At 42.5% G+C, this 23,249-nt stretch overlaps 2 protein-coding genes and 1 long non-coding RNA gene across 4 annotated transcripts; 2 read left to right on the top strand and 1 right to left on the bottom strand.

The window, feature by feature from the left end:
• Positions 1–2,438: 2,438 nt before the first annotated feature.
• Positions 2,439–8,068, top strand: LOC133909565 (vesicle-associated protein 2-2-like). 2 transcript variants are annotated; one of them, XM_062352047.1, is made up of 9 exons: positions 2,441–2,845; positions 3,113–3,206; positions 4,289–4,359; positions 4,743–4,824; positions 5,505–5,620; positions 5,691–6,230; positions 6,772–6,834; positions 6,931–7,008; positions 7,686–8,068. In XM_062352047.1, exons 5-9 carry the CDS (start codon positions 5,510–5,512, stop codon positions 7,794–7,796), a joined length of 903 nt encoding a protein of 300 aa, XP_062208031.1. In that variant the 5' UTR covers positions 2,441–2,845; positions 3,113–3,206; positions 4,289–4,359; positions 4,743–4,824; positions 5,505–5,509; the 3' UTR covers positions 7,797–8,068. The 2 variants fall into 2 exon arrangements, with proteins under 2 accessions (XP_062208030.1, XP_062208031.1); XM_062352046.1 differs by lacking the exon at positions 3,113–3,206 and having other exon boundaries at positions 2,439–2,845.
• A 1,847-nt stretch (positions 8,069–9,915) lies between these two features.
• LOC133909564 (uncharacterized) lies at positions 9,916–11,898 on the top strand. Its single transcript, XM_062352045.1, has 2 exons — positions 9,916–11,329; positions 11,560–11,898. Exons 1-2 carry the CDS (start codon positions 9,916–9,918, stop codon positions 11,706–11,708), a joined length of 1,563 nt encoding a protein of 520 aa, XP_062208029.1. The 3' UTR covers positions 11,709–11,898.
• A 468-nt stretch (positions 11,899–12,366) lies between these two features.
• Positions 12,367–13,587, bottom strand: LOC133909563 (uncharacterized). Its single transcript, XR_009908406.1, has 2 exons — positions 12,737–13,587; positions 12,367–12,619 (listed from the first exon to the last, which is right to left on the bottom strand). It is a non-coding gene; the product is annotated as an uncharacterized LOC133909563 (long non-coding RNA).
• Positions 13,588–23,249: the final 9,662 nt, after the last annotated feature.

The following is a 23,249-nucleotide window of genomic DNA, read 5'->3' as shown; positions in this document are numbered from 1 at the left end:
TCTACCGTTTTGGATTGGAGCAAGTGATCGATTCTAGTTCTACCGTCATCGGAGCAAGTGGTTCATTAGACTATTAGAACATTCGTTTCTCCCAAGCAACATGTAGCTCCACCAATACGGACCATTATTGCCTCTAATTTACCTGCCCCCGTTGTCGTTAATCAGTACAATAGGAGTAAAATGCAGATGCATACTCTCTTTAAACTTGTTTATGGAGTCAAGTGCAGTACTGTTTGGACCGTTTGGATGAACAGCAGGTGATGCCGTGATGATGGCATGCATACGACCTGCAGCCATGCGGAAACGTCTCCCTCCTTGGTCGGAGTAGTAGGAGTACAGGTACAGTATCGAAACTGACAGTGACCACTCCTAACGAACCGCGCTTCTCCAAGTGGCACGAAACTATTGGATCTGCCGTTTGACGATTCTTACGTACGCTGTACGCATAGAAGGGCCCACAATGTATCGCTAAAAATATAAAATTAGATAATATACATAACCGTATTTACTAAAATAGATAATATATTATCATATTTACAATTTTAGCGTTCTTATTTGAAACATCATTTATCGAAAATGAAATTTCGGTACACAGTACGTCAAAAAACTGCAGGTCCGATCATATTCGGCATATAGTGTATCGAATATGGCATTTGCCAGCCTTGCGCTCACGTCGCAAATACCATATTTGGAACACAATGATCGCACGATAGGCAAATGCCATATTCGATACATCGTGTGTCGAATATGACACTGTAGTACATATTCGGCACACGGTGTACCGAATATGAGCTACAATGCCGTATTCAGCATACGGTGTATCGAATATGAGTTTTTTCGGTGTACAATGTACCAAAAATAAATTTTCAGAAAATAATACGTCGAATACGGATACTAAATTTATAAATACGACAACATGTTATCTATTTATGTAAATACGCTCATGTTATGTTGTCTAATTTTAGATTATTACCCCACATATCACACTCACTCACGTATACGTAAATCGTGATGAGTTGAGAGATGGTCAAATGGGGCCACTCGGGTCGATCTGGCACGGTTCGAACGGCCCGACTAATATAATAAGTTATACCGTACTGGCTTGTGTGTCTCTTCTTGGCCCACGACATGGTCCGTTGGTCATGTGTCGTGTCAGGTCGGTTCGGACACGATTGTGACCTGTCGGTACAGCCGGTCCGACGGGCACAGCGTCACGGACGGCCTATCAGCACAGCCGACCCGAATAGATAAAAAATAGCTACGAAATTTAAAAATATATTGAAAATAAATGAAAATAAGATAAAAATAGCTACAAAATTAAAAAATATATAGAAAATAGAAAATAACCGAGTTCATGTGTGCCGGGTCAGATCGTGCCGTGGCCGTACCGACCTAGGCTGGGCCATGCCCGTGCCGGCCTGACTCAGCCGGACCGTGTCGTGCCGACACGCTGTGCCCCGCGCTCTGCCTAGGCACAACCTGTGACCTCGTGTCGTGCCAGCCCAGCCCAGCCCATTTCGGATCGAACTGTATATTGTCTGAGCCGTGCTTACAATATCGTAACTCAGACTGATCCAATAGAGACGACCCATTTAAACATCTTTATATGGATCTAAGTGACACAACGTGTGACAAGATCTGTGACCTTAGCAGCGGCGTAGCTCGCCCTCTGAATCAAGATCTGTGACCTTCGTGGGCGAGATTTCCGTCGTGAAGGGATTTTCATTCCCTTCAACGCTTCAACGGTTTCCCTTCACGGTTTCCTTCACGACGGGATTCTTAGGGTCAATCCCTTTAGAACGGAATTCTCTCTTCTTTCTCTTCACGATTCTTCTCGAAGAGAAGCTATTGAAGATGAGAGAAAATAAAGAGAATAAAAATAAGAAAGAAAAATAGAAAAAAAACGAAATGAAGCAGATACGGTTAGGGCTGATCTTAGCAGCGGCGTAGCTCGCCCTCTGAATCGAAATCAGTCACAGCGACCGACTAAAATATGTGCGGCGGCATAGCGGCGCTTGCTGCGCTCGAACCTGCCACGTCACTGCCGACACGGCAGTGAAAGCCGCTGGCCCACCTGTCATCCCCCGGTTCAGAAGCCGATGCCTCTGTATCGGCGTGAGAGATGAAATGAAAAGGTTGGGGTTTGTTGGGGCCAATTTGCAAGAACGGGCAGACCTCTGCTGACTGGAAGGCCCACACCGAAAAGATTAACTAGGGGAAAACGGATCGGGATCCTACTTGATTCTAAGTGGCTGGATTACACCATCCACTAAAAAACTGCTACAATACTGTATGCTACAGGAGAAATCCATTGTACAATAAAATTAAACACTGTTGCTGCAATAGACAATAATTAGCTAACAACAGGGGAGTAACAGTAAACTTATATTACTGTTGAAACAGTGATCCTCTACATCATTAACCGTTATCAATGCAGAGCATCCGTTTCCCGGGAAACCTCGCCTCCTGCTCCGCGTCCCCCCAAGCCTCCACTCCCCTCGTCAAAACCGCCGCGTACGCGAGCGGCGACGACAAAGTGGCCTTCCGTCCCGTCCGTCCTCCCGTCGTCTTCGCTCCCACTCCTCCTCGGCTCCTCCTCCACCAGTCCACCACCGCTTCCTCTCCTGCTGCTCTCGCTGTTGGGCGAGACGTCCTAGTCACGAGCGACTTCGAGGCTTGGAGGCGAGATTGATTGATTGATAGGACTCGGAGGCTTGTGCAGAATTACTAGCGGAGCGGCCAGCAGCGCGGTGCTGGTGTAGCCGCCGCTGCTTTGTTTGCGATCCTGCAGCGGAGATGGGCCAGGACCTCGTCGAGATCCACCCGCGCGAGCTCCAGTTCACCTGTAAGTCCGCTTCCCTTCCCCACCGCGCGGCGAGCCTGGCCTGATCTGCCTCTGGCGCCGGACTGCACGAGTAGATGATGCTAGCGACGCGCTTGTTTGCCGTAGTGTGCGACCTCTGTTGTCTGCTTCGATTCAGTGTTTTGTTTCTGTAACTCACCTTTTTCGCTGCGGATTCTGTATCTAGTGCGAAGGTTTGGAAACACCCTCTGTTGATTGGAGGTTAATTTTGCTGATTTGTTGGTTTCCTGTGCTCTGGATTGATCGCAGAGTAGCTCTCCTTTGGACTACTACTACCACGTTTGGGGATCGTGTTGGGAGCTTGAGATGTATTCGATGGAGTGATAGCGAAGTTAAACCCCTGGTGAATTTAGGAAGCAACGGTTTCGTCAACTACTGTTTTTTTTCGCTGCTTTCTTTTCTAAGTTTTAACGGTTTTATGAACTTTAGACCACCACCTTGCAGAATTTGTTTTCACTAGATTAGAGGATCCAGTCGAAGCAGTAAGCATAACACTTTTTTTCTTTTTACTTTGTCAGTAATGTGTAGCAGTTGCAACTTTTCATCTAGTTTTTATTTTTTATTTTTTAAAGGCTGCTACTTTATTTGGTTGCTTGCGTTCTGTTCGTTCGGTTACAGACAGGTAGGTTTTGTGGTGTGAGTGGTTGCAAAGTCTGGTGGTGGGGTGTGTGTTATAGAGGGAGGGAAGGATCTGCTTAGCATTTGGCTCATGTTTGGTTTCTTAACATGCGAATGAACTACTGACCCACACATCTCGCCCAACATTCATTGGAGAAGGATTTTGATGAGAGATAAATGTGTTAAGGCTTATGAACATGATAAATTGGCAGCCATAAAATGAAAATGTGTTACAGTGCGCTTGGGCGCAGGACCTGGATTGAGTGCAATTATAGCTGTAACTGATTTTGCCTCAGAAAGGTTATAGTATTAAGTGAAAATAGTCCAATGAGTGTTCTAGGGGAAAAAAAAGGTCCAATGAGTACGCTATAAGTAATAGGAGGGGGGACCCGTAGTGAAATGTTACTGAAAAAAGTGTAACTGAATTTTCCCGATCATTTTTTTTTTGCTGCGGTTTCTGCATGAACACGTGCGATGCACTTGTCAAATATGTGTGTTATCAAATGGACTTTGCGATTTTCATGGGATAAACAAATTGTCTCTCATAGATACCTACCCATGTTAAAATCTTAAGATTGTTCAGCTGGTCGATTGCGCTGTAGTTATTGGAACTGAACTCAGCTTTCTTTTTTACAGTTCTGCATTCCTACATCTTTGTTCTGATGATGCTTTTTATATGCTTTAGTTCTTTTTCTCTGTGGCGTTAGATGTGTCATTTCATTTCCAATGTAAGACTCTGTATGCATTCTTCTTCATTTTTTAACTGTAAATCTGACTCTTTTTTTTCCCGTTCTGTGCTGTTGTCAGTTGAGGTGAAGAAACAAAGTTCATGTGCTGTCGATCTAGTCAACAAGTCCAATGAATTTGTTGCTTTCAAGGTTTGTCAACAACTTCGACTAACATCTCAAATTATTTCTTATTTTTGTCTCAAGTCTTTCACGGATTATGCTAATGGCGGATAGCCGGATACTGTGATTTATAAGCATTGAATATTCTGTTATAAACCGTGAATTTCTCCATGGCTTACTTTAATTTCGAATAGCTATTGGGATAGTCACCTTACATGTCCATTGAGCATCTAGAGAAGCACAAACTGTTTCCTGTTGTCTCTAGTCATTTCTGATGATGCTAGATCTAGAACTAGATGTTTTGTTGCCTGCACGTTGTGTATTCTGCTGTTGCTTTTATGCTAAATGGGATGTATTTTGAGAATCCAGAAAACTGCAATCTCTGATCGTATCTTTTTTCCCTAATTGGTTAGGTTAAAACAACATCTCCTAAAAGATATTGTGTTCGACCAAATACTGGAGTTATCCGTCCAAGGGAGTCATGTTATTTCACAGGTATGCATCTGCACTCACTGTTATTGATAATAATGGTACTGTGTAAGCGAGGTTTATTGAAGTAGAACCATCTTGAGAGTTCTCATATGAGCCTACTTCTGATCGAATAAGCATTATGTTTACTTGAGGTTTAGAAGTTTGAAAAGTGATATATGCCATCCTGATTTTGGTATGAAGTACTCCCTCCACTCTAACACAGATGTCGGTTTAAGAAGTCCATTTGGGTTTGCTAATAAATGTCGATTTGGGTTTTCAAGGCATTTTCCACGAAATGTCCCTATAGATTGGTTATTGGTATTGGCGTTAGAGAGATGGAAGCACAACTAATATTGGCAAACCATGTAAAAAAAAGCAAAGTGTTAACTTCCTCCTGGTCCTGTGTGCATGAAGCTAAAGTGACAAGTATTCAGACCGGGGGTAGTAACTATTTTAATTCTAAATCATTTTCAAAATGGAATGGTTTATGACTCTTGTTTTATGTTCATTGTAAGTGGATTCCTTTTTTGCTTTCACTGTCCATTTAATAAATAAACACGGGTGCCTTATATTGGCGCAGGGCAATAGCTATACTATTTTTTCTTCTTTTGTTTACCTTGTTAAATCTCTTCCTATGTTATCTGGATTCTTATTTCTTATTTTGTTATTTGCGCTTGTTTCTTTTTTTTTTAACTTAAATGTAGTTATCATGCAAGCGCTGCGTACCGCTCCACCAGACATGCAATTGAAAGACAAGTTTTTGGTGCAGACCACAGTTGTTCCTTATGGTACATCAGATGGGGGCCTCATTCCTGCTTTTGTAAGCACATAGCTATAACCTTCATGTCACACATCGTGATTGTAAATCTCACTTACTCTTTTCTTGTCAGTTCTCCAAAGAAAGTGGCAGATACATTGAGGAAAGTAAATTGAGAGTTGTCCTTGTTAGTGCATCCCATCCTCTTGAAGTGCAACCGATTAATGGAGTTCAGAACACCGAGGCTGCTGTTGAAGTTCCTGTACTAAAAGAGACGCCGAATATAGAGAATGAAGTGCTGGTTGTTGCGAAAGAAGTTCCTTCCCCTCTGGAACAAACTCCAGTAATTTTGACTGAAACACCTTCGCCTGTCAAAGAGACTCTAGCCCTGAGAGAAGCTCCTGTGCCCGTCAAAGAGACTCCAGGACTGCGAGAAGTTCTTGTGCCACTGAACGAAGCACCAGCTGTTTTGACAGAATTTCCTTCCCCTGAAAAAGATGCCCCTGACGTTACGATTGAACATGCCCCTGTGATTACGATTGAATCTGTTCCTCCTTTGAAACAAAACACTGCAGCTTTTAAGGAGTCTCCTCTGGAGGGAACTCCTCCTGAAGAAGCTATTATGCTAAGTGATCGAGGACTTTTCAATGTGCAGAAGCATCAATTATCTCATGTATGCTTCCATTATCTAGTACGCCATTGGCCCATTTTCCTAACTTTAGCTTAACCTAAAAAAGACTTGTAGGGTTGTTAACCATGTTTTTGATACAGTCGGTGCTAGTCTTAAGCCAGCTTCTAGCTCAACAGGGTCTTGCACATGCCCCAAGCAGAACCCAGAACTACTCTGGCTAGGTTTTGGCAGAAAATCCACCTGTTTCTGCTGAAACTGTATAAACAATTTAGTTATGAAATACAATGGTGAACAACTGCTTAAAAAATGAACTGGAATGATCTTCAAATTGTGGCCATACATCTGTTCAACTTGCTTATCTTGGCCAGAGAAAACTGAATTAGACAAGTGTGTGAGTGTGTATCTTCCACAATACAGCTCTGATATATTTCCTCCACAGCCTTCCAATTAATATATATTATACCCTTTGTGGCTCTTGTTGGGTTTCATCTCTAGCCTACCCCTAGGAACAAAAGGCTTTGTTAATTTTGTACAGCCTTCCAGATAATTTTGTTGACTTTTTCCCTGTATCTATGTATACCAGGTAACAGAAGATGTTCAGAATCTGAAGTCAAAGCTCAACAATATTGAGTCAAAATTGGAAGAGGTAAGCTAAACACCATGGGATATTTTGGATTACTTGAACACGTATCAGGATTAGATTCTCATAAAAAAGATGCTCTATTATGTTTCTATTTTGTAGGCTGAAAAGATGATAACAAAGCTAAGAGAAGAGAGTAGAACTACCACCCAGGAGCGAGATAAGTTACAGCAAGAAATGGTATGTCTTGAACTTCATCAATATGTAGATGGTCATCTGGAAAGTATAAAAGAGCTATAGATACTATTTCTTAAAAGAAAGAATTCAAACATATGGATTTTAACTTATTACTCACAAAGAAGAAACATGTAAAAGCTAAAATGGGTTCCAGCCACAACCCCCTGCACGTTGTATTGCTGTTTGGCCTGAAATTTCTAGGTGCAAACTAACACATTTGTAGTCGTGATGAATGGAAGGGACTGCACTTTCCTGCTCAGATCTACTAGAGGCATCTTTTGCTTCTGAGCCATCAATCCAGAATTCCAAATACTTGATCAATCCTCAGAAATCATCTGACAAGCAATATTTGTTTCGTTGTTAATGCGTTTAGGTCTGCAGAGTTGGTTGGTAGTCACCTGATATCTGTGTCTGAAACTGAGCAGTGGCACATGACAAAAGCAGAATAGGTGTCGCTATAACTGCTCATTATGAATTTTCTGTTTGTTGAAATATTTGGCTACAATCACTACTTTCCCAGTATTGTTTGCCAAGATATGTGTCTTTTTCTGGAGTAGACAACATATAACTGAGCACATCATGTGGAATTGCTCTCCTACTAATATCTAATTTGCTTTAGTTATTAAATATTGGTCATATTCTGCATCTATTATTTCTAATATTATGCATGGTTTTGCTAGGTATTTCTAAGAAAGAAGGGAGCCCCCAGGAACCAAGTGGGTTTCCCCTTGCTGTTTGTGGTGTACGTGGCCCTTCTTGGTACGTCGCTCGGTTACCTGCTGCGACTATGAGCTCCTTATGTGCAAAATTCAGCAGCTGGGATGTTTCAGTTTGTGGCAAGAGTTGAAGGGCAGTCGCACTTTGGAATCTTTGGAGAGGAGCATTTCTTAGCAGAATTAGTTCAGATGGTTTTGCATATAGCAGGGGTACCGAACTACCAGATGCCTGTATGTATAGAACAGTTCTTTTACATTGTATAGAACCCATCCAAAAGACGCCTGGTACCCTGTAGTAGACTAACATGAGATTCTTCCTTTTGCCCAAGTTTTTGCATTTTGTTGGATTGGGTTTTCTTGAATCAGTGCAGTCTATTGTGTGTTATTTTCACTAGGTTCGTGCCAGTTTGTGAACCATCATGCTGTCTCTGTCTTTGATTTGACATTTGGCTTATAGATGGCATAAAACAAGATGCCAAAAGAGTCCTCATCACTTGATTTGAGCCAAAATCACCATAAGGCATAGTGCCGTGTTTCCGAAGAGACAACCAGACCGGACCACGGTTTCCATCAGTGTTTATGTTGCGATTAGTAGGAAGCATACGACGGAAGGGCACGGCAAACGGCTAACAGAAATGTACTATTGAACCTGATGGGCTGGCTCTTCAGAGATGTACAGGGACACAGGGTACAGCCCATAAACACTACATTGTTTCAGGAGGACCTGATCGGGGTGGCATCAGAAAGGCGGCACCGTGGCCGGGGAAGCCGAGGAACGGCGCACAGCAATCCTGCAGGCTGCAGCAAGCAGCAGCAGCAGAGAACGTAGAAGCTGCACACGGGGCATCAAAGTTCAAAAAATTCTGGTTGATGCGGAACAGAAGAAAACTAAACAAGCGGTGCTCAAGAATTCCGCGCAACTTGTTACTCCCTCCGTTCAAGAATGTAAAATGTATTTTGTATCGAGATTTTGTTCAAAAGTAAGATTTGATTGTCAATTTCTCTTATAATATATTATCAATTACTATCAACATCATATTAAAGGTAATTTGAAATATAAATCTATTGAAACAAAATTTGCATATTAAACATGTATATAATTTGATTAATTATCGACTAAAACTTATAAAGTTTGACTTTTTCAAAATAAAATAGAGATTACGTTTTTGAACGGAGGAAGCATATGATTTTACTTGCAAATGCAAAATTAAAATGCCATTAGTTAGTTGAGGATTCATTCAACTCACCAGGATCCCCCCAGGAAGCCTCCAAAACCAGGTCCACCGGTCGGTGGGCCCCATCCGCCAGGGCCTCCTCCAGGTGGCCCCCACCCTGCTCCTCCCGGTCCATGTGGATCCATTTCGATTGCTCAAGATGAAGCTGCTAACTGCAGCGGCACAAGAACTCGGCCGAAGCACAAATTCTTCTGAGATGGAACCAAGGCGGCCTTTTGATCACAGCACTTGAAATGCGTGTACCACAATCACTCGATGCAGTACTGGTTCATGGTGAAGGATTTATAGACCTGAGGCGAGAACTGGTAGCTGTGCATGTACCTGCCGTTCATGGTGTTCCCATCCGCTGGTCTCTGTGTCCACTACTGTTCTCTACTTACACATGCTATTCTGGAACAAGATTAGTTCAGTAGGTAATTAGATACACTTCTATTATCATGTTAATCCTAACAACTTTATTCCATAAAAGAAATGGTATTGTGGTGCCATTTTCCCTTTCTTTTAAAATAAGAAATGACATTGTCCATTCCAATAAATCATACCCTAGTCAGGACACAGAAAGGCAGAAACAAAAAACAAGCACCTGAATAGAATAGCTCCCCCTAGAAACAGTGAGGACAACCACCTGGAGCTGGAGGCCAGCCTAACGAGCTGAGGCACAACTTGTTAACTGCAAATGCAAAGATTGTTCAAATTTTCTCTAGGCAAAGCAGATCTTACAGCGATGATAAGCTGCAATTAGACAAGGAGCACACATGTCAGAACCTCTTGTTCGTTTATGGTTTCCCTAAATTTGTCACATCATGCATGCATTATCATTCATGCACGTAGCATATAACACCCTAATCTCCCGCGGCTTCTCCTTGTCTCAAATCCTAGATCCATACTGACTCCCCATCCTCTCATTGCATTTTGCATCTCCTACGTTCTCTCCTCTCCATCTCCTCCTTTGAGCCACCATGGGCTGCGGTGGCTCCAAAGAAGCTGTGGCCACCGGCAACGCCGCCGACGCCGGAAGCAGCAGGTGCAACCGCAAGCTCTTCCGGAGGAAATCCAGCGTCGCCGTTGCCGCCGTCCAGCAGCCGTCTCCTGTGCCGCCGCCGCCGCCGTCCGACAATGGCTCAGCTGTCGTTGCGAAGGGAAGCGACGGCGTGATCACGGAGGCAAAGGACAAGGCGACATTGACCAAGAAGGCCATTAAGGACGAGAAGACAGAGGAGGGGATCAATAGCAAGGCTGATGAGGTCGTCAAGGACAACAAACAAGTGATCACCGTGGCGGAGGGCAAGGTGGCATCGACCGTGAATGCCATCCGGGAGAAGAAAGAGGTGGGCATTAAGCAGGATGAAGCAGCCATCAAGGATGGTAAAGAAGCGATCACCGCTGTGAAGGGAAAAGGACCATCGACCGAGAAGGCCACAAAGGAGAAGAAATTGGAGGCCGAGAAAGATGAGGTCGTAAAGGACAAACAAGTGTTCGCCAATACGAGGGATGACGCGGCAACGACTGAGAATGTCATCATCGAGGAGAAAGACGAAGATATCAAGAACGATGAGGTTGTAGAGATATCCACCGAGGCAGCCATCGAGAAGAATAAAAATGACGAGGGCAACAGAGAGATGACAATTGAGGAGAATGATGAGGCTGCATCGACCGAGAATGACGTCGAGGGGGACAAGGAGGAAGACAGTGTTACCTTCCCAGTTGCCATGGTGACCGAGGAGGAGGGCAGTATCACCTTTGCCCCGGCGACCAACGACGATGACAGTGGCACCTTCGTGGCTGCCCAAGCGACCAAGGACGATCACAGTGCCAAATTCCTGCAGGTCGCCCAAGTGACCGAAGAAGATGGGAGAGTCACATTCGCGGCCAACGACAACGACGGTATCACCTTTGCGGCTTCCCCGGAGACCAAGGACGAGTACATGGTTACCTTCGCGGCTGCCCCAGTGATCAAGGACGACGATGACAGTGTCACCTCCGTGTCTGACCCGCCGGTGGCCAAGAAGGAAGAGGTGGCAGAGCAAACTGAGCCTTCTGAGGATAACGGGGAAGTAGAAAATGAGGCAGAGTTGCCGGAACCCACTGTTGTTAAGGTTGGGGAGGTGGTCACCGACGTCGATGGCGGAACGGAAGCGGAGGAGGTGGTGGCAGAGCAACCTAAGCCTTCTGAATATAAAGAGGAGGAAGAAAATAAGGCAGAGCTGCCGGAGCCCACTGTTGTTGATGAGGTGGTGACCGAAGTTGACGAGGCAATGGAAGTGGAGGAGAAGGTGGACACAGTTGAGGAGATCAAGGTCGAGGAGGAAGAGGAGGGTGCCTCCAAGGAGCCAGAGGAGGAGAAACCTGGTTCTGCTATGAGAGATGAGGATGGTAGGTTGAATTTTTTTTATTACTAACTATACCATTCTACATGGTAATCGCATATTTCTTCTATTAAGGTTATGATAAATGATCAGGGCCCAAGTAATCATCCTTCTGTTGCGATCCTTTCTAACCATTTTCGTTCTTGATATCATCATTCCCCACATGCAAGCATGTCCATAATTCAGCTCGTGTATCATCATGTGCCGATCTAACTGCTGACACAAAACTTCCATTAGTCCCATGTGCAGGGGAATCAGATAGGAAACAAACCATTGATTTGAAGGAGGCCATAACCACTGACGAAAAGGGAGAGGAGTTGGCTGTCCCAGAGAAGAAGAAAGATGAAGAAAAGGCTGCTACTCCAAGTGAATCGGCATTGAATTGAAAATGAGATGTATCATGCCATATCAAATGTGTGCTTCATGAGTGTTCACTGTGTCCTATTCATTTTATTCACAGAAATTGTACATGCATATGTCTTCTTACTTGTTACTATTACATGCTTATAGAACAGATAGTGTGACTGCGATCCTGTGTAAAATAACGTTAACATATTTATCTAAAATTACCGGTTTAGGAGCATTACACTAACCATAAGGTTTCAATATAATTGATAAATAGCTGTTGATGAATTTGCTGCGTTGGCAAATGCAAGGAAATAGGACAATAATTTAAGTCAGCGTGTCCTTTTCCAGCACAGGTCTGCTTGTCTTCATTCAAAATTTTAAATGCAAATGGTACTAGCAAAATGACGCATCAAGAGCTGGGTAGCCGTTTTTGCAAGTCATCATCAACAATAGGAAGGATACTTAATTGCAGTCAAGATCATATATGATATGGTACAGTGAGAACAACTGAACAGGTGTCTCTCAATTAAAGTACTAATGATGCGCATACCAGAACTGCATAACCATACTAGGAAAAAACATTAAATTATTGAGGACAACCTGGTCTTCTACCAGTATCAGCACATTGTTACCAACGAGGATTTCGGTGTCAATAATAACCGAATTAACACTTGATAACGACAGTACAAAGTTAAAGAATATGAACTTGTCCAGGCTATACTGAAAGGAAAACCAGGACTATGATGCCAATAAAATCATGTAACATTGCTACTGATCTGCCTGTAACAACTTTATCCTAGTCGGGTGGTAGTGGTGCTAGTTGGTGTGGAATTGATTGGTTGAGTGACTCCATCTCGAACCAGAAGGAGCAAAGAAGAAAAAGAAATTGCATCATGGAAAAGTGGACAGCGATGCCTCAACAACTAACCCCACAGCCACGAAACAAAGCCTGAAAGCAAAGAAGATTCATATCAAACATAACATAGAACAGAAAGATAGACCTGCATCCAGAGTCGTTGCCATAAAGAAATTCCACAGCCAAGAAGCCCTTAACCGACTCCCTCACCTCCTTTCACCCTCATTCTACCAAGAACTCAGCTCTCCTCCCTCCCTAACAGCTAACATGGGCAAGCTGTGTTGCAGCCAGGAAGATGATGAGCCGGCCTTCAACCTGCTGGGGCTGCTTGTCACCATCGTCCTCGCCTTGCTGCTGCTGATGCTCTGCACACCTCCCCGGCGCAGGCGCTACGTCGCCGTATACCCTTGCTGATAAGATGGGGCCACACCTTCAATCTCTGGGAGGGAGGATCATCTTCTGAGATGTGCTGAGGTGAATAGGAGATGAGCACCGAGCTAGGCATTGGTTTTCTGATGTTCAGTTAAGTTCAAATAATTTATGCTGAGTTGTAAATCATTCTATTGCAACCTACAAGTATTGTCATCAATATGCATACTGAAAAAATGTTGATCTGTAACCTGATCTGAAAGTTATCGAGAAATGACTACTCAGATTTGTTGATTTGGTATTCGAGTCACGTTCCGCGAGATTTTTTGGTTGAATTTTTTGTCAAAACAGAAAAGAGAACTTAAGGAGCAAGTTCCATCATGTCTTCAGGAAAAAAAAAATTCCATGTCATGTATCTGCAGCCTAGGATTTTGTGTAACTTTTTATTTTTGGAAGGAGGAGTGTGCGTAGTTTGCCCCAGTTCACGAGTTGTATGATCAGTAGGTACTACTTTAATGTCAATGAAGGAAAAGGAAAATTATACTGGCGTGATTCAACGATACCAGATTCAACAAATTACCGGCATGGTGATGAACTGAAGATCTAAAATAGGATCCAAGGAGAAAGTGATTGAAGCAGATAAATCATGGTTCGAGTATTGAGCTAGACAAATGGCAGGGAAAGAAGTAACAGCTGTACCCAATCAACACCGCCGTCGCTGCAGTAACATCGGATCATCTCCGCCGTCGCCGCCGCAGAAGAGGCAAGCCTCCGCCCACGCACGAGCAAGCGAGGGGAACCCACGGGAGGGGAGAGAGAACGAGAGGGGTTGGATTGGATGGCGCTGGCCGCGAACCCGCACTCCGATCTAGTCCCCACCTCCCCCTTCCCGACTTCCTCCGATAATGGTCTCCGAGACGCGGAGCCTCCTCATGATCCTCCCATCCGCCGCAACGCAAACCACCCCTTTCCACCTCCTCCTCATCGACCTTGTCCTCTTCTTTGAGGAAGAAATCCAACTGGGGAGAGCCGGAGAAGGAGCGGGCGACCATTTGCCGCGACAAGGTTGCCGTCGCCGTCGCCGTCGCCAGACGAGAAGGCAGCGCCATGAGCATGGGGAAGAGCGCGCGGAGGAATTACTTCGCAAAAAGTTATACCGTTACAGTATATAGAGAGTGGGGGGGAATAAACCCGCTTTTATTGAAAGCAATAACCCAGTCTTACAATACTGGGATTACCAGTTTACCAAAAACATAAAAGAGATAGCAACTTATAAAAATTGGAAAAAAAACCCCATAGGCTACCCTATGACAGAAACATCACATCAGATATATTAATAAAAAATGGTTGGAAATTCTTCATCCAAAGCAACATCCGTAGATTTGTTCCACCTTCGTCTTATCATTAGTCTTCAGCAGGAGCTTTTACTGCTGTAAGTAAGACATATCAACATAAACGATATAAATAGGTTGATTAGGAAAATCTTCTTAAAGTCATATTGTTCCCCGTGCTCTAGAGAGCCTAAGCTAAGCATGCAAATAGGAAACGACCTAACTTGTAATGAACACCAAAGTTATCTTTGATCCATTACTGCAATAGATTATCAACCGACGTTGGCTGGCCCTCCCAACCAAAACTTCCGACAAGATGCTTCGCATAAAACGAGCCAACACACATTTGAAAAAGATACGATCAGTTGTTTCAGTACATCCACACAAAACACAACATTCGCTCCCTCGCCGATGTCTCTTTTTCAGTTGATGATTAGACTAAACTCTATTCTCAAACAACTGCTAAAGAAAGATTATGATTTTCAAAGGTAATTTACACTTATAAAGCTTTTTAACGAAACTATGTTGCATACCACTAGAAGAGAGAAAATTATATAATGATCTGGTAGTAAATTTCTTAGAGTGAGATAGAGCCCACTCAATACTATCCATCTTACCCGTGAGATGAACATCTTGTAGTAAATCTTGTAAGGACTCCCATTTGTAATCTCTAGCTCCCTAAATATTCTTCTGAAATCAATACCCCAACCATCCTCAGCACAATCTGCTACCTTAGCAGTAGGGTTAGAGCACATAGAAAAAATCACGGGAAATTGAATCCTTAAAGGTATATTTCTCAACCACACATCATTTCAAAACTGACTCAATTTGTCATTACCTACATGATGGATAGCACCCCATTTGAAAATATACTTTACTTTATGTAATTCTTGCCAAAATTTTGAGCCCCTAGCAGCAGAAGAATTAAAAAAAATCACCATCAGCCATATACTTAGCCCTTATCAACTGGAACCAATCCTCATTACAATTATTATACAATTTCCAAATCCATTTGATGATCAAACAATCATTGAAAAATTTTGTATGGACAATGCCAAGACCTCCTTGGTCTTTGGGATGACAAACAACATGATATTTCACCACAATGGTACTTAAATTTTCTAGATGCCCCTCTCCAGAAAAAAAATAGCTCTTATGAAATCCATTTGCTTATGTATGCCAACAGGTAACATGTAAAAGTACATGGTATAAGTCGGTAAAGAACTTAAGGAGGTGTTTGTAAGAATGAGTCTTCCCTTGAAGACAAATACTTATCTTTCCCAGGATTAAGCCACCACAAAACCTCCAAAAGCCACTAAGCCCAGCACATGATCAACTGGGATTCCCAAATATTCCATTAGAAAACTACCCAATTTGGAATTAAGCATATTAGCAATTATGTAGTTGATTCCCAAATATTCCATTGGAAAACTACCCAATTTGAAATTAAGCATATTAGCAATTATGTGTTGCTCATCTACCTTCATCTCAAACACATAAGCTTTATTTTTATGGTAGTTAATTTTCAATCCTGGCAACCATTCAAAACAGTACAAAATGAACTTGATATGTAGAGTTAATCTATCATCACCTTCGGTCATAATCACGGTATCATTTCCATACTGAATAAGAGTTATGATCCCTAGCAACAAATGACCCAAAACACCTTTAATGAGTCCCTTGCCCTTAGCTTTATCCAGGAGTCCACATAGGAAATCAGTCATAATATTAAAGAGATAGCGATCCATTTTAAGGGGGTTTATGTAAAATATTAGATCATGATTATTAGTCGCAATCCATTTTAAGGGGGTTTATGTAAATATCAAATTGTGATTATTAGTCGCAATCCATTTTAGGGAGTTTTATGAAAAATATGGGATCGATATAATAATATGATCCAAGGCAGGGAGGATCATCTTCTGAGATGTGCAGAGGTGAATAGGAGATGAACATTATTGTCGATGTATAGAATAGGGGGTCCCTGTTCCGTGGGCTCACATCGGTCAATTTCAGTTGGTAGAAGATTTTCCCGGATCGGGGTCCCACCGCGCGACCAATCCGTGCCTTCGTGACTAGTATCCTTACCACATAAGGAAATCTCATGACCAACCTTCACTGGTCACGAGACAGGTACTTACAAAACCAATCTATTATCATTAAATGATTTTCACTCAAGTGTCTTTCCTTCTCTAGGCACTCCACCCTAACAGACAGGTCGTGATCAGTACAGAGATGTCATGCCCCATCCCGTAGCATTAAATACTACGGGACAAGCTCGTATAGGAATGAAATGAGATACTGACGTCGGTAGGGCTGGCTGTGCTAGACCTTTTAGTGGGCCCGCGCGGTATCACAGCCACGAAGGTCTCGCCCATTCAGCGGGCGAGAACTATCTCGTCCGTTGAACGGACGAGACATTCCTCTCTCTGGTTATTAAATTCGCTAGGAGCCAGGGCATATAAAGTTTCATCCATTTAATGTGCGACAGTAGGATAGATCTCATTATTTGTCAAACAGACATGAAATCTTAACATATTTGAAATATATATATATATATATATATTGGGCGTTCAGTTTCGTCCCATGCTGCTCAGAATTGATAATGTTGTAGCAGATATAATGTATCCACTAAGTCAGACTCTGTAGATAAACTTTGATTCAGATATATACGTCGCACTATGCTTTAACCGCATAATTACATCTACGGATACAAAGAAGAGTAATATATACAGACAACTAAACAACTTTCCCTATAAAAATATATACACAAAGTCAAAATATCCATAATACTAACAACCAAACATATTCAGATGGATCAGTCTGACTTGGGCGGTCACCGGTGATTAGAGCACCTAGTACAGATCGAACACACGTCAGCAGCTCACCACAAGGGAACAATAATTGTGCTTGATCCGTTCAGATGTCAAAACGCTACTGACAGTGACACGGCACGGTTCCGTGTTTGATCGGTTTTCAGCCCCTGAGTATGCTAAGGACTTTTCCATCCTTATCAACTATCGGCCGATGTGGCAAGGCAACCCAATTATCGTCTTCTCTGTGAACTATCGGCCGGAGACGTCGAGGATGCGTATTATGTTGTCTTTCAAGAGCTGAGCTAGCTATCTGAGTTGTAACTTTTAAGAGCTAAGCTAGCTATCTAAGTTATAAAGATATCAATCTGAGATATAATACTGTAGATACGGTTTAGATATGGTACGATTCGAGCTGAGACAGGCTGGGCTGGTATGACACGAGACCACGGGCTATGCCTAGGCTGAGTGCGCGGCACGACCTGACTGAGTCGGGCCGGCACGAGCACGGCACAGCCAGGCACGATCCGGCCCGGCTATTTTCTATTTTCTATATATATTTTTAGTTTCACAGCTATTTTTAATCTATTTTCTATATTTTTATCTATTTTCTATATATTTTTTAATTTTGTAGTTATTTTTTATTTTATCGAACCGGCTATGCCGACGGGCCACCTGTGTGCTGTTAGGCCGCCTGTGGCACCGTGCCCGTCGTATCTGTCATGTCCGCTGGACCGACCGTGCCGCTAGACCACAATCGTACCTGGACCGACGCGGCACGATACGGTAGCTGACGGGCCGTGCCGTAGACCGAGAAGAGGCACGTGGACTAACATGACACGATCCATTATAGTAGTCAAACCGTTTGGATCAAATCCACCCGAATAACCCATTTAACCATCTCTGCTGAGTTGCTCCTCTGCCGAAGCAAAGCAATCGATTATGTATATGTGTCGTTCCACCTGCTTGAACAATGATTAATCCAGTACTACCAAGTAGATTCCTACTTTTTTTTTTTTTCCTTCTTCTTCTTTTCTCTTTCATATTTTTTTAAAGATGGGTTTAAAGACTCTTAGATACCCAGGAGGGTTGTAAGGGGCTTGAACCCATTCCACCCTCACGATGAATCTATCCTTATGTTTGAACATCCGGTTAATTCTAGATGACTCTCTGCGAACACGTGTTAAGTTTGATGACACACGAGCAAGAGGGATATGCAAAGTCTATAATGAATCAAAGATCTGGGTGCATCATACGTCATGTTGCTTGCATTGCCACATGAAGAAGTTAGATCGAACCCTATCAAGCTTCCTACTCTATTTTTTACAAACCCTCTCGAAAAACGCTCTCTAACCGAACTCCTATTTACCTTGCTACTTTTGGCGGCTCGCTATTTGGCTAGCGTCGCTCGCCACATCTAGCGAGCAGGAGAGGCTCGTTATGGAGCAACCGCCGGCATGGAGTTGTCCCTTCCTGCCATCGCAAGTTCGTTCCCCTCCCCCTTCCTCTTCCATTTTGAGGTGGATTTGCGGTCGAAGGTGGTCGTTTCCCCAGATATGAGAGAGAGAGAGAGAGAGGCGGTAGAGGGGGAGAGGATACCGAAGGTCGCCGCTGGCCCTGGATCCAATGCTCCCCGGTCGTCTGCCCGTTGGTGTCACCTTGCTACGCAACGGCCGCATGTGGGGAACTGTCTAAATTATATTCTAATTAATCATTAGGGTGATCATTTACACAATCATGACCATGATAGTTCATTCTGATAGTCCCAATATATGTTTTATGCCTAAGATCGTAATATATACATTTACACCATGATTCACCATATCAAAACATAATAAAAAGCGAGTAATAAAATTAGATTACAAGTCTTTTAGTATTTACAATTTTACAATAATTTACATAACGAATACCAGGAGGATAAAAGAGCATTTCATCTTCTAGTGGGTTAGAATCACTACGCAGTGGAAAACCACATTAATGACAAAAGATGGGTAGTGCTATGTGCCCATAAGCACCACCCAAAAGATATCTCCTGAGTAGATAGCATTATTTTTGCCCATCTTTAATGTCAACGGACGTGAAGTAGTTGAATACTAACTCTTCATCACTGAAAAGCAAAGTAGCGTGAGTACGAAGATACTCACGAGATTTAATCCATAATAGATACTTAATAATAACCCGACTCTAAGGAGAATGCGTTTGAGGATGCGTAGCAAGGAATCGACCATAAGGGTTAAATGAATTTATATGCAAAACAGAATTTAACTTAAGGTGTGAGCATCTACACCTAACCATAAGCAATCTTGTATCCTGATATCATTGACATAACACATCTATCATTGGAACCATCTCAACTCGTCATCAACATCACCATACATTCGTAACATACCATGACAACATCTTAATATCGAAACTCTACGATTGGTGCAAATGGATAGAAGCATACTCATAACCGAAAGTACGGTTATTCAAATTGATCTTACACCCTGCATGGGTACATCTTTACCCACATGATACGAAGACCATTCGACTTGTCCTACACACAAGGAGTACTCATGACAACCTTTTCCAATTGAGCTTCGACCGTTTGAACATGCAACTATAGGTGCGGAGGTACATTAAAGCTACTCCCAGAGCACCCTAAGTACGCCTAAAGGTGTGGAGGTAGCTAGAACTACTCCTCGAGTAAACTAGATACCTCTACAAGCCTATTATGTCCACAACATATTTACAACGTTACCTCTACAAGTTTATTATGCCTACGACACCATAGACCAACAAACTAAAAGATCACAACTACAAAAGGTATTAGACTTATCTTACTATTATCTCGATATGTGGTAAGTACGAAAAGTGCTAGAGCTAACTGGAACAAGAGGTAGTGCTTAACCGATGTAAGAAGTCTATGTCATCCGGCTTCCCTGATCTACCCCTAGCATCGCCCACATCTCGTCTCATCCTCACAACTTATACATCCCAACATCATTGTTGTTTTTGTGAACAAATAATTAAGCTATAAGCTTGCGAACGATGGCCAAACTACCGCTCGATTTCTATCGATGATTTAAACTTTCTAAGCACATCGTGTTCATTTTATATTTGACAAACACATAACGACAAACTGGGTTACAATGGATCAAGAGATAAACAACATTAAGGTACGATAATACAACAATTAGAATCTATTCATCAACCCGACAACAACTAACTGACACGCATAACATACATAAAGCATAAATTATCAAATTAGACATAATGTGATTCAAAATAATAGGTAGAGTATGCTTAAATGCTTTTCTAGCTGCTCAACTTCACAATTAACAACAACAAAGTCTTGGTCACCCCTAAGCACGCCCGTATCATGCTTCAGTCCTTCGTTCTCTAAAGAAGAGTGCGTGCACTGCGATAAGCACGAATAAGGTGCAAAGATGTATGCTGATGATGAATTACAATTAGAATGTAGCATAGCAACACGCTAAAAGTACAAAGATACGCGAACGAACGACGAAGTCTAAGATCTAAACAACTTCGGAACTTCTGACTGGAACTCGGAAGTTCCAGGTTGAACTCAGAACTTCTGGGTTAACCTCTGGACGGGGTCCTCATGTTGCAACTTTTGATTGACTCGGAAGTTCTGGATTGAGATCGAAACTTCCAGGTTGCATTAGAGCATCCGGACTAACTTCTGGGTATATCTCTCTGTTAAAGGTAAGTCGGATTAATCCGAAACTTCCGGGCTAAGGCTAAAATTTCAAAATGGTCAGAACTTCCACGTGTTCCTCCGAACATGGTTCTCGGTTAATCCTAACTCGGCTTAACTCAGAACTTGCGGGCTATACCCGAAACTTCTGAGTGGGGGTTCTTAGGTAGTTCTAAAATAGGATTACCCGGAACTTTCGGGTTGAAATCCGGAACTTTTGGGTTCCTGCAGAGAAGAGTTTTGCGACGGTTTGTCGACAGATTCAACTTGCATATTGAAATTCAACCACCTAAACACACATAGGCACTAAAGCATTGGTTCTAAACTTAATTTACTCATTCCACAAACATGAATCACTAGCTTAACTCATCCAAACTTCTCACACTAGCTCAATAACCTTAAGAACGAATATGGTGCTTCTCCACTTCAAGAACACAGCTCCTAGACGCGAATCCAACCAAACCAAACGCGCATTCTCACCAAGGAAAACCTGAAGGACTTACCCAAGGTCATGTGGAGGTTGGTGGCTATCGGTGAAAAAGGGAAAATTAGAGGAAAAGCTTGGAGAAAGGGGGAACAAGCTGTTGCCCTTGTTGCTTCAACCAAACACACCAAGCAAGGTCAAGAACAGCTCGAATCCTTCATGCATGTGTGGAAGATTTGGATGGATGAGAAGCTAGAGAGCTAGGGAACGTGTTGATGTGACATACATACCTTGATTCTTGCTCCTTGAGGTGAGATTTGGGGAAGAATGAGAGAGCTTGAGAGAGGAAGGAGAGCAGCAGCTCTGCTGCTCGGTTGGAGTGAGAGGGAGAGCGTATGAGGGAGAGGTGCGAGTGAGCTGCTGCTGCCCAAAGAGAGGGAGGTGGAGGTGGTGGGGGCGGATTGGCTCATGTGGACCCCACGTGCTAGAGGAACAAGTGAAAAACCACTGTAATTTCTATTCCTTCTCCTCTCATTTCTGTTAGCTCTTTTATTAGCTCAAACGGATGTTCTCTAGCGCTCTAAAAATTCTATAAATTTATAGGCAAGGATTACTATACGAGATAAACCTATAATAATTAGATTCACTCACAACACCTATACGAGACTTAACTAAAAAAAACTCTAATATCGGTATTTCATAACTCAAAATAATTTTTAAGCCACCCAAATAATTTAACAAGACTTAACAATGCTTAACACTTAAATATGATGCTCGTGATATGTGATTATACTTAATGATATAATTATGGAATTAGGACATGACACCGCCCGTGCACAACGCCCTCCTGTGTCGTCGACCGGCTCATGCTCCCGCCTATGCACGCCGCCCGTCGTCACTCGCTCGACCGCATGCACGTAGGGCCCTCCCGTACCATGCTCGCCTGACCGCTATGCACATGCTTTGTGCTGCGGAGTAGAATGAGAGAATTGGAGAGAGAATGAGAGAATGGGAGACAGGGAGGGGCACACAGCTCTGTACAGGTTTTATGTTGTCTGTTTTTTTTATCTGTACCGTGATTTTTCATCTGTGCCATATAAAAAAATATTTATTAGTTACAAAATATTAATAAAATATATATGAGTAGAGTATAGAGAACCAAATTTAAAAAGCTGTTTGAAGTGTGTTGAGAAATACTCTCTCCGGTTTTAAATATACGACGTTTTGACTAAAACCCGATTAAAATTTTAAAACTTTAACCATCAATAACTTTTAAAATATTTACTTGATAATATAAAAAACACACATGTAGATTTTTCATAAAAAATACTTTTATAATATTATATTTTTAAAATAAATATTTTAGAAACTATTTTTGGTCAAAATTTAAAAAAATTAATCAGATTTTGATCAAAACGTCATATATTTAAAACTGAAGGGGTAAGAAAAGATAAATTCCCTATATATAAAAATAGAGAGCTTACATCGAGCTTATGCGTAATCAAACCACCCCCAACACAAGTGATTGATGCGTTGCATGCTTCGACGAAAAAGCTCGAGGTGCGACGCGAGGAACGGAATCCGTTTGGTGAAACAGGACACTGACCGCTAGAGCTTAACTCGTTCATGGGTAACTGACTGCTAATTTGCTGTTGTTTTTTTTCTACCGTACAATGTCGCCTGCGCCCTGCTGTACCGTCGATGCAGGGGACTGGACGGTTAGGATGCAGCGTCGTACATGGCACAACCAGGGAGAGATTGGCGTTCCTTTCCGATCAAGGAACACGAAAATCCCACAAGCGCATGTTAATACATAACTTATTAGAATCATTCATTTACATTAAAATTTATATTAAAATATATAAAAAATATTTATAAAATATAACAGATCAATAGATAAATATCAAATAAAAAAAATGTACATTAACATAGTCCGTGCATGTACAAAGCAAAGTTTCATTTTCCCAATCCAAGTCTAGATAAGCTTCGGGGTAGCCGTGTCATTTCACACCGAACCCAAATAGACCAATTAGAGATGTCTAAATGGGTCGTGTCTACTGAGCCGGTTCGAGCCACGATACTGTAGGCA

This window comes from Phragmites australis, chromosome 2 (assembly GCF_958298935.1).
Source record: "Phragmites australis chromosome 2, lpPhrAust1.1, whole genome shotgun sequence".
NCBI classification, from domain to species: domain Eukaryota; kingdom Viridiplantae; phylum Streptophyta; class Magnoliopsida; order Poales; family Poaceae; genus Phragmites; species Phragmites australis.
This window is presented reverse-complemented; position numbering and strand designations above follow the sequence as displayed.

Excerpts from the sequence above, each read along its gene's own strand:
- LOC133909564 (XM_062352045.1), top strand. The coding sequence starts at position 9,916 with ATGGGCTGCGGTGGCTCCAAAGAAGCTGTGGCCACCGGCAACGCCGCC. Across the intron at positions 11,330-11,559 it reads TGCTATGAGAGATGAGGATG|TCCCATGTGCAGGGGAATCA; the intron begins GTAGGTTGAATT and ends AACTTCCATTAG.
- LOC133909565 (XM_062352046.1), top strand. The coding sequence starts at position 2,797 with ATGGGCCAGGACCTCGTCGAGATCCACCCGCGCGAGCTCCAGTTCACC. Across the intron at positions 4,360-4,742 it reads ATGAATTTGTTGCTTTCAAG|GTTAAAACAACATCTCCTAA; the intron begins GTTTGTCAACAA and ends CTAATTGGTTAG. Across the intron at positions 7,009-7,685 it reads ATAAGTTACAGCAAGAAATG|GTATTTCTAAGAAAGAAGGG; the intron begins GTATGTCTTGAA and ends TGGTTTTGCTAG.